We start from the raw sequence: 11,104 nt of genomic DNA on the forward strand, positions 1-11,104 counted from the left end.
TACCTCCTGGCCGCCTCGGAGACCCCCCTGACTTGTTCCCGACGCCAACATCTCTTATATATACACAAACTTCCCGAACATAACCTAGATCGGGAGTTCCGCCGCCGCAAGTCTCTATAGCCACCGAAAACCAATCTAGACCCGTTCTGGCACCCTGTCGTAGGGGGGAATCCCTCTCGGTGGCCATCTTCATAATCCCATCACTCTCCATCACGAGGAGGGAGTAGTTCACCCTCGGGGCTGAGGGTATGTACCAGTAGCTATGTGTTTGATCTCTCTCTCTCTCTCGTGTTCTTGATTTGCACGATCTTGATGTATCTCGAGCTTTGCTATTATAGTTGGATCTTATGATGTTTCTCCCCCTCTACTCTCTTGTAATGGATTGAGTTTTTCCTTTGAAGTTATCTTATCGGATTGAGTCTTTAAGGATTTGAGAACACTTGATGTATGTCTTGCATGTGCTTATCTGTGGTGACAATGGGATATTCACGTGATCCACTTGATGTATGTTTTGGTGATCAACTTGCGAGTTCCGTGACCTTGTTAACTTATGCATAGGGGTTGGCACACGTTTTCGTCTTGACTCTCCGGTAAAAACTTTGGGGCACTCTTTGAAGTTATTTGTGTTGGTTGAATAGATGAATCTGACATTGTGTGATGCATATCGTATAATCATACCCACGGATACTTGAGGTGACATTGGCATATCTAGGTGACATTAGGTTTTTGGTTGATTTGTGTCTTAAGGTGTTATTCTAGTACGAACTCTAGGATAGATCAAACGGAAAGAATAGCTTCGTGTTATTTTACTACGGACTCTTGAATAGATCGATCAGAAAGAATAACTTTGAGGTGGTTTCGTACCCTACAATAATCTCTTCATTTGTTCTCCGCTATTAGTGACTTTGGAGTGACTCTTTGTTGCATGTTGAGGGATAGTTATATGATCCAATTATGTTATTATTATTGAGAGAATTTGCACTAGTGAAAGTATGAACCTTAGGCCTTATTTCCTAGCCTTGCAATACCGTTTACGCTCACTTTTACCACTTGCTACCTTGCTGTTTTTATATTTTCAGATTACAAAAACCTATATCTACCCTCCATATTGCACTTGTATCACCATTTCTTCGTCGAACTAGTGCACCTATACAATTTACCATTGTATTGGGTGTGTTGGGGACACAAGAGACTCTTTGTTATTTTGTTGCAGGGTTGTTTGAGAGAGACCATCTTCATCCTACGCCTCCCACGGATTGATAAACCTTAGGTCATCCACTTGAGGGAAATTTTCTACTGTCATACAAACTTCTGCATTTGGAAGCCTAACAACATTTACAAGAAAAAGGTTGTGTAGTAGACATCAAGCTCTTTTCTGACGCCTCATTTACACATTAACATTCTTTAGTCTAACACTTTTGAGTACCAATTTCTATGAACTATGATGGTTTTAATACACCTGAGTATATATTATGGAATAACATTTTGTACGGTGCATCCAATGGTATGAATATGGTGTCTTAATACTACGTAATGGTTAAGATCGGAACTATTTTGTTAATACCGATTCAAAAACGAACCCAACTTACACGAGGGGTTATTTTAAATAGAAAGCAAAGTCGGAGTTTGCATAGCTCTAGAAAACCACAGACTTGCATACTCTCGTGGGTATGCACACAAAAAACATACTTGAACATGTAAATTGGGTCAAAACTCAAAAAGGCATTGGAAACAAAACGGCGAAATCAAGTGATTTGACTATTGAGATAGAAAAAAACTACAAAGGAGGTACTCCTTCACATTATTATTATGTCTGTTGGCACAAACCGGCCTGAACAGCTGTAGGAGCTAAATGCTAATCCAAGAAATGCTATTTAGTTCCCTCCACCTATGCTCAGGATCGTCCCTTTAGTGCACGCCCCATGTCCTTCAATTCGTAATGCTAGTAAAATGATGGAAATTAAAATACATGTCGAGGTCCAAGTTCTATCTTGATCGAGAAAGGATAATTTAGTGGTATCCGCCACCACCAGATCCTGATCCATTGCCTCCACCATTGCCAGTTCCGCCATTCTGGCTCTCACCGGTGCCGCCACCCATGCCACCACCCATTCCCGTGGCATAGCCTTCGCCATAAGAGCCAGTGCTACCGGTCTGAGCGGCGCCAGACCCAGCACCCGATCCAACTCCAACGCTTGGACCTTCAGCGACACTTCCAGTTGCGCCACCACCATTGCCGCTTCCTCCTGCATTTGCAAAGCCTCCAGAAGTGTCGTCGCTACCGGCCTGTCCAGCGCCAGCTCCGGCACCACCTCCATTTCCGTTGTTACCGCCGCCACCCCCGTTACCACTACCACCAGCATCTGAGTAGCTGGTACCATCACCACCGGCAACAGGAGTCGGTGCCTTTGTCACACCACTCTCACCATATCCCTTGCCAAGGCCAGACCCAACCCCAGTTCCGCTAGACCCATTTGCACCCCCACCACTGCCCCCGCCCCCGCCGTTACCATCAGCATTGGCGTATCCATTGCCGCTAGGGGCTGATGCAGAGCCACTCACACCACTCCCTCTACCAGAACCAGATCCGAAACCAGACCCGGATCCACCCTCTGATCCTCCCCCACCGCCTGCTCCTCCTCCTCCTCCAGACCCCTTGGCGAAATTCCACTTGTTACCCCAATCTCCACCGCTTTCACTATATCCTAAGCCTCCACCCGATCCAGACCCTCCACCCCATCCACTCCCACCATTCGCACCACCTCCCCCACCACCTCCTCCACCACCACCTGAAGCACTGGAGGAGCTAGCTAGCATCCTTGCTGCATCGGCGTACCCAATGCTCACAAGGACAACAAAGCCAAGAGCTGCAAGCCTGGTGCTAGTAGCCATTGTGAGTGAGCTGTGTGGAGTGAGATGGTCGAGTTGGGTGCTGAGTGCAGAGAAGGTTGGGTCGGTATATATAGTGCTGGGGGCCGTGCATGGGTGCGAGATCTTACGGTGAACCGATCGAGTGATTTTGGCTGTGCATTGAATGGGTTATTCGATGAGAAGTTTCCTATGATCAGAGTGACGGTAGTACTGTTGACTGTGTATATGTCGATCTAGTTCCACAGTAGCCGCTAGCAAGACGTGCAGCATGTAATTGTCATGCAAATCTCTCTCCTTACTCACGACAGTAATTTATTGATTGATGCAGATCAACTAGTATGCAAAAGATCCCCCTCGCCTGACATAGACAGACTCACAGACTAGTTATATCTGTTCGATGCCATACACATGTGGAAGGACGCGTAAGCTGATGATCGATGTAGGTACGCAATGCGATCAGTGGACTCGGATCCTTTGACATTGGCATTTCCTCTTAGTCTGCTCGCCGAGTTCATCGTGCACCGTGCATCGCCCGGCGACTTACCTTACCTAGGGTTTACTAACCCGTTGTCAACCACTTTGACCGAGTAGTGCACTCTGGCTCTATTCTAGGCGCATGCAAATTAACAACGAGATACGTATGTCGATCGGTGATAATTACAGTGTCCAAGTTGACCTAGTGGCAGGCTAGGATCGATCGAGCTGGCATTCCATTCTCCAGCTGCATGCAAGGCTCCGGATGGGTGGGCAGAAACGAGAAGAGTAGCTAGCTAGCTAGCCATGTTCACTCACGGCCGGGATCCCATCTTAATTTAGTTAATGGTTTGATTAGTACTCCCTCCGTAAACTAATATAAGAGCGTTTAGAATACTAAAGTAGTGATCTAAATGCTCTTATATTAGTTTACAGAGGGAGTATCAACAAAACTCGATCGCGTTCCGTAGGTCTGACTTTCTAAATTACTGCACATGCTCTCCAAAAGTCCAAATACACACCTTTGAACCGGTCTCGACGGCGACTAACATACTCCCTCCCTCCGTACAAATATATAGGGACTAATAAGTTTTTTTAGGTTGCCTTTAACCACCGGTTGAAACAAGAATATGATGTATATGCTATATAAGGTATACCATCAAATTCGTATGTGAATTTGTGAAATGAGTTTTTAATGATAGAATTAGATTATTAATTTTATCTACAGTCAAAAGCAATCTTGAAAAACGTATTCGGTCTTATATATTTGGATTTGGGGAGGGGGGGGGGGGGGGGTATCAATATTAGGCATGTGGGTGGGTACTTGGCTGTTGGTGTTGATGTTCATACCGTGGGCTATACTATTAAGTCAGTGTATGCTTTCTTTATTTCTTCTCTTGTTTATGGATTATATTTCAAGGGAATAGAGTTACAATCTGAAGTTACAAAATCCGAAATGCAGGGAGGACCTTGATTAAGCGAACATGCAATGCTCCACTCTGTGCACCCAACAAGATGACTAGATTATGAGGTACCCTATTTTGATCACGCGATACTTTTCTAGGAATAAAATTTTGTGCTTCAGTATGAGCCTTGATCTCAGAGACAAGGTGTTTGTAATTAGAACAGGGTAGTGAATCATTAGGGAGAGTCGATAGCGCCTAGTCGAATCTGATTGGAAGGCATCCGGGAGGTCAGTCCACTATAGTAGCCACCCCATCCATTATCACACGCATGTTGTTGTTGACTCGAGCACACCGTTGCAGTGGGAAAGGTGTCTATATGCAGCAAAACTAAACACTTCCATCCAGATTTCTGAGGATCATACTGATATCCCCCAAGTGCAAGGGATCGCAGTCTTCGTTCCTAAGATTACAACCCTCAATTTATATGCTACATGATCGGAGTCAAAGAATGCTTATAAGCTTTAACCGTTGAGTCGCCAATTCAACCACACCTGAAAACAAATATATGCTTGAATAATTTATTAGTAGTAACAGAAATGTAGTGAGACGTTGTGCAACACCATGGGTGGCCTGTCGGGCGGCACGCTAGATGGTGAGCCAGCCTGGGTGTTTTGCAGAGCTTCTAGCCGGGCAGAGAGTCCCATAGATCGGAGTTCTAGGTCGGGTAGGAATTATGTAACCTTAGGTCTCGTCCTCCTTTATAATGTGAGGCTAGGGGGTAGTTTCGGGGAATATGACATCATTGGACACAAGGCATTTACTTCATTAATCAAAGTAAAGCAGAAGTAGGGTATTACCTCGACCAGTGGGGCACTTCTCCTTGCTGAGGTCTGACAGCGGCGGCGTGGATCATTCAGATCCCGGCAAGGATGGCGACGGCCCGTGCACGAGAGATGGAGGTCTTCAATCAGATCTGTCCGCGTCGTTCCCTTCCTGAAGGCATCGCCGAGGAGAAGTTCAAGGCCACTCTTTGCTACCTTCCGGGGAAACCTTAGATCAGTAGATCGGATGACGGGGGCTCTCTGATGTCGTTTCCCCCTTGGGGGCGTCATTTTTGGAGGTGCACACGGGCTCGAGGGACTAGAGGACGACGTCTTTGGTGGAGCGGTGCTTCATCTTACACATCGATGGTGGTGGATCTCGGTGGCGTGGCGCTATGGAGATTCGGCATCTGATGCGCGGAGATGGATTCGCGCAGGAGGAGGAGGCTGTCTGGCATCATGGTGGCATTGATGGCAGAGAGGCCTGGCAAGGTCGGTGCTTCAGTTCTGCTCTGAGGATGGACCGAGGGATGATGGAGGTGACGGCCCTTGCAGCGTGCGGTGCTCACCGGGAGTGTGCCAAATCGGCGTGGGACCAAATCCAGGTAGTGGCTTGGATGGGACACCCTGCTTTAGATGTTAAGCTTTGGTGCGATGTCTGTTTGGTATTAGGCCCTGACATTTGGCACGCCTTCATCAAGGGGATAGGAGTAGCAACGGTGTTGTCAAGATGGTGGCTTCAGGCTTATTGATGTATCACCTTGTATGGTCTTTGTGAATAATTAATAATATGGTTGCATGCATCTTCCAGATGCAGAGGCCGGGGGTACATCCTCCTTTTTTTTTTAAAAAAGTAAACCTCGATCAAGGTCCAAACCTCGGTAAGTTCCCCGTGTGTGATCCCCTCTTGAACTTCCGGTCTCACTTTCCACCCTACCAAGGCTACAGACGGTTTCGGATTTGTCGGTTGGCGTGCTAGGTAGGGGCCGCGCTGGCCGGAGACCGGACCCAGATTGGATCTAATCATGCCCGACGAGTTCATGCCAAGCCAAAGCTTCATCTCCGTCTCCCTCAAATTAGTCGCCAACAGGGCGGATCGGCTCTACAACGACACGCCCTCCCATGTCCAAACTCTCCTATTCAAAAGTCTCGAGTTCACCTTCGACCAGTACGGAGATACCGTATGCCTCTGTGTCCTGCCATCACCATGGACACACGGAGCGGCGCTAGTCCTAGCGAAGTCTGGGACGGCGGGATCTGCATCAACCCACCAGTCCACATGATGTAGGGAGTCCACATAATCTTCCGGGTTGCCGATACATGAAGAGCCCAGAAGCTCATGTGTAGAGTAGTCTACGCGACTGCACTCACTCATAAGAAGTACCTAGAGTGGTCTGACTCCACCATCACCTTCGATCGCTCCGATCACCTGGACTATATTCCTCATCCAGGGAAATTTGCCCTGGTACTAGGTGCAATCTTCGGGGATTTATGGATGGGGGGATCGGCTCCCACGGATTTGTCCCAGGAAAGAAATTGCAACCGCTGGGGCACATCTCCCTTGAGGTTCTCTTCCGGGATGAGGATAACTTCCGCTGTGGAATGGGGCAACTTACCCGAAGTAGGGTATTACAACGCATTGTAGTCAATGCGAAATGGGGCACCATTCCGCAGCGACTACAATGCATTGCATTCATGGCCTTACCATCTTACACTTACCTACAACTAAAAATGCAAAGCCCCGAACAGCACCATCGCAGTGTGTGGTAGCGCTGAGAGAGCACTAGAAGCGTAGGTCGCCATCCTGGAGCATGTTGAGGCCGCCCTGGCTTCAGCAGAGCTAGAGGAAATCAAGAGGATGGTTGATCCGGCTGCAACTTCCTTGCCCATGAAACCCAAGCCTGGCCCAGCCATCCAACCTACAAAAGAGACAAAAAAAAGTTCCAAGTACACTTCGAGAACCCCTCCAAAATAGTAATCATAGGAGATCATAGGAAGAGATCTGAGCACGGATCAGGAGGCCGCGCTGATGCAATTCTTAGGGATAGCTGGGACATCTTCGTCTGGAGGCCCGCTGACATGCCTGGCGTTCCTGCACACATCGCCGAGAACAGCCTGGATGTTCAAAAAGATGTGAGGCCGGTCAAACAGGCCTTCGACGATTCGCCACCGAGAAGCGCCACACAATCAAAGAAGAAATCGCCCGGCTCCTAGCTGCCTACTTCATCGGGGAGATGGCCCACCCTAGTTTTAAGCACCAAGGAATTATGAGCTACCCCTCACGAGAACTGTTGTATTTTTGGCAGGCAAGGTATTTCCCAAATCTTTTTCCACTGCAAAGTATCTTGTGCAGGCGCTAATGAACAAGGCGCCTCGGCACAATCTTTGCCAGTCTGTCATGACTGTAGAGTTAATACGCTGATTTCACCGAGAACACCCCTTGCTATCATAATGTCATCCATGTTAATCTTCAAACTCCTCTCTAATGGGCATGGCAAGGATGACATGGGCATCTTCTTCCCAGAAGGTTTCCCTTTAGTAAATGACGGCTTTTCTTCAAGAACAGGGACGTGATCATAATGTCATCCATGTTAATTTTCAAACTCCTCTCTAATGGGCATGGCAAGGATCACATAGGCATCTTCTTCCCAGAAGGTTTCCCTTTAGTAAATGACGGCTTTTCTTCAAGAACAGGAACGTGCTTTTATATCTCAGCAGCTCTGAAAAGGCAAGAAAAAGAGTATGTGACATTTCCCGTTGTTTATCTAATGTACATATATAAGGATCGTGTTGCCATCGCAGTTCAGTTTGTTCACGCCCTCTCTGGTACTGGACATAGAAGATCTGTACCTGGAGGTAGTAGTCTGATGTAATGTAGGAAGCGATCTAGTTCTCTTTTTTGTTGATTTCTTCTTGTAAGCAGTTTTACCTGTCAGGTGTGTCTGAACAGAACATGTTCTTGTTCCGGATGTAGTTATTTCCAAAATTAATGGAAAGACATCCTCCTACATTGAAATCAATTATTATTTTTCGAGACGAAGGTAAAAGATTTGCCTCTTTAATTAATTAAGCAGAAGAGAGGTACCCAATTGATCACGGAAAACCTGACGAAAACTGAAACAAGGGCCAAGCCCACACCCGAACATCGACACCCAAAGTGCCAAGCCCACTCTTGTCGACGACATGCCAAACACGACAACAAACGCCAATCTCACAAAAACACACCAACGGGGGACCCCGCTCCGCCAATCAAGCCGGCCTTCCACGGTTCCACCACTGCCAGAAAGAAGATGCCATGACTGCTATGGGAGGAACAGACCGGGACTCACGGGTGGCGTGAAAAGGCAAGCACTTGACAAGTCCTGCTGCAACAGCCGACATGTCGACGACCAATATCGACGACAACCACGTCGCCCACATGATATGAGGTCCATGTCCTCGATGCTGCAAACTCTCGGGGCCGCCGGCCCGACATCCACTACTCTGACACGCCCTGCGCATCCAACTAACACCGTCTTCCGAGGCCGCCGCCCCGACAATTATTGGTGATATATTGTCAATGTCACTGCCGCCGCCCCGCCTTCCGAGGCCGCCGCCACATGGCTTTGTGTCCGTTTCTAAACTAACTCTGTATCATGCTCATATGATCAAGAGAACCTCTGTTTGCCACCGTGCAAGATACATTTACTATTGCATTTGGTGGTTTCCTATACCAATCACAAGATGTATCAGGCAAGACTGATTACTTAGATTAATAGGTAAGAACGAATAGCTTGTGCCCTCTAATTCTGACTAGGGGCTGCGATATTCTCTCCACACATGATAATAAATTGGGGCCCTCATTCATCTTGACCTCTTGTTCTTTGCGCTTCGATAGATGACATTCTATTTTCAAGATGTAAAGTCTCATGTATCGACACTGTTCAAACATTATTTACACGTTATAGTTCTTTAGTCTAACATTTTCGAGTACCAATTTGTACGAACTATGACGGTTTAAATACAACTGAGTATATATTATGAAATAACATTTTGTACGGTAGATCCAATGGTATGAATATTGTGTTATAAGTCTTAGTACTACCTTCCATGTTGATGGTTAAGACAGGAACTATTTTGTTGATACAGATTTGAAAACGACCCCATTTAACCCGGAGGGAATATTTCAAATACGAAGCAAGGTCGGAGATTGCATAGCACTCAGAAAGACATTGCAAACAAAACGATGGAATCAAGCAATTTGACTATTGAGATAGAAAAGGCTACAAAGGAGCTAGTCCTTCACATCATTATTATGCCTATTGGCACAAACCTGCCTGAATAGGTGGAATTAAATGTTAATCCCAGAAATGCTATTTAGCTCCTTCCACCGGCATTCAGGATCATCCCTTCCTTGCATGCCACATGCCCTCTGATGCGAAGTGCTAGTAAAATGATGGAAATTAAAATACATGTCGAGTTCCCATTCTAGCTTTCTCAATAAAGGGTAATTTAGTGGTATCCGCCACCACCAGATCCGGATCCACTGCCTCCACCATTTCCAGTTCCGCCATTTTGGCTTTCACCACTGCCGCCACCCATGCCACCGCCCATTCCCGTGGCATAGCCTTCGCCATAAGAGCCAGTGCTACCGGTCTGAGCAGCGCCAGACCCAGCACCAGATCCAACTCCAACACTTGGACCGTCAGCGACATCTCCAGTTGCGCCGCCACCATTGCCGCTTCCTCCCCCATTTGCAAAGCCTCCAGAAGTGTCGTCGCTACCAGCCTGTCCAGCGCCAGCGCCGGCACCACCTCCATTTCCGTTGTTACCACCACCACCACCGTTACCACTACCGCCAGCATCAGAGTAGCTGGTACCATCACCACCAGCAACAGGAGCCGGTGCCTTTGACACACCACTCTCACCATACCCCTTGCCAAGGCCAGATCCAGTCCCGGTTCCGCTAGACCCATCTGCACCGCCACCTCCGCCACCACCCCCGCCCTTACCGTCAGCACTGGCATAACCATTGCCGCTAGGGGCCAATGCGGAGCCACTTGCACCGCTGCCAGTGCCGAAGCCAGATCCGGAGCCAGACCCGGATCCACCCTTTGATCCTCCACCACCACCAGCTCCTCCTCCTCCACCAAATCCCTTGGCGAAGTTCCACTTGTTACCCCAATCTCCACCGCTCTCACTATATCCTAAGCCTCCACCTGACCCAGAACCTCCACCATATCCACTCCCACCAGACCCACCGCCTCCCCCGCCACCTCCACCTCCCCCTCCACCTGAAGCACTGGAGGAGCTACCGAGCATCCTTGCGGCATCGGTGAACCCAATGCTCACAAGGACAACAAAACCAAGAGCTGCAAGCTTGGTGCTAGTAGCCATTGTGAGTGAGACTCGGCTGAGTGAGGCGAGTTGGGTGCTGATGAGAGCAGAGAGGGTTGGATGATTATATATAGTGGTGGAGGCCGTGCATGGGTGCGATACCTTAAGGCGATCCGATCAAGTGTTTTTAGTTATGTATTGAGTGGGTTATTCGATGAGAAGTTTCCTATGATCAGAGTGGCAGTAGTACCTTTGACTTTGTCTATATCGATCTAGATCGATTAGCCGCTAGCAAGACAGCATATAGCAATTGTCATGCAACAAATCTCTCTCTCTCTCTCTCTCTCTCTCTCTACTCTACTCTACTCTACTCTACTCTACTCTACTCTACTCTTGTCGGCAATTTATTGATCTACTAGTACTAAGTGGCCTAACATGGACAGATTACTTATATCTGTTCGATGCTCTAGACATGTGAAAGGACGTGTAAGTTGATCGTCGGATCCTTTGACATTGGCGTTTCCTCGTAACCGGCTCTACTCGCCGAGTTAAGTTAATCTTCCTGGCAAACGACGAAGAAGTGTGTGTTAACTTGGATTAGCTACTTGCGGCATCGTGCATCTCCGAACCACCGCGGCCCAGCGGTGACCCTACTAGGGTTTAACGCGTCGCCGGTGCCCTCAACTTTGACCGAGTAACGCACCCTAGTTCAACTCA

The 11,104-nt window shown here is 47.8% G+C and overlaps 2 protein-coding genes across 2 annotated transcripts; both read right to left on the reverse strand.

The window, feature by feature from the left end:
* Positions 1–1,734: 1,734 nt before the first annotated feature.
* LOC125529827 (uncharacterized) lies at positions 1,735–2,942 on the reverse strand. Its single transcript, XM_048694247.2, has one exon. It carries the CDS (start codon positions 2,890–2,892, stop codon positions 2,011–2,013), a length of 882 nt encoding a protein of 293 aa, XP_048550204.2. The 5' UTR covers positions 2,893–2,942; the 3' UTR covers positions 1,735–2,010.
* Positions 2,943–9,299: 6,357 nt separating this feature from the next.
* LOC147977199 (uncharacterized) lies at positions 9,300–10,495 on the reverse strand. The gene has a single exon (XM_087519194.1). It carries the CDS (start codon positions 10,445–10,447, stop codon positions 9,563–9,565), a length of 885 nt encoding a protein of 294 aa, XP_087375320.1. The 5' UTR covers positions 10,448–10,495; the 3' UTR covers positions 9,300–9,562.
* Between the last annotated feature and the right edge of the window lie 609 nt (positions 10,496–11,104).

This window comes from Triticum urartu, chromosome 4A (genome assembly GCF_056163025.1).
Source record: "Triticum urartu cultivar PI428250 chromosome 4A, HENAU_Tu73, whole genome shotgun sequence".
Classification (NCBI taxonomy): Eukaryota; Viridiplantae; Streptophyta; class Magnoliopsida; order Poales; family Poaceae; genus Triticum; species Triticum urartu.

What these genes read in the sequence shown, in the direction of transcription:
- LOC125529827 (XM_048694247.2), bottom strand. Translation starts at nt 2,892, where the DNA reads ATGGCTACTAGCACCAGGCTTGCAGCTCTTGGCTTTGTTGTCCTTGTG.
- LOC147977199 (XM_087519194.1), bottom strand. Translation starts at nt 10,447, where the DNA reads ATGGCTACTAGCACCAAGCTTGCAGCTCTTGGTTTTGTTGTCCTTGTG.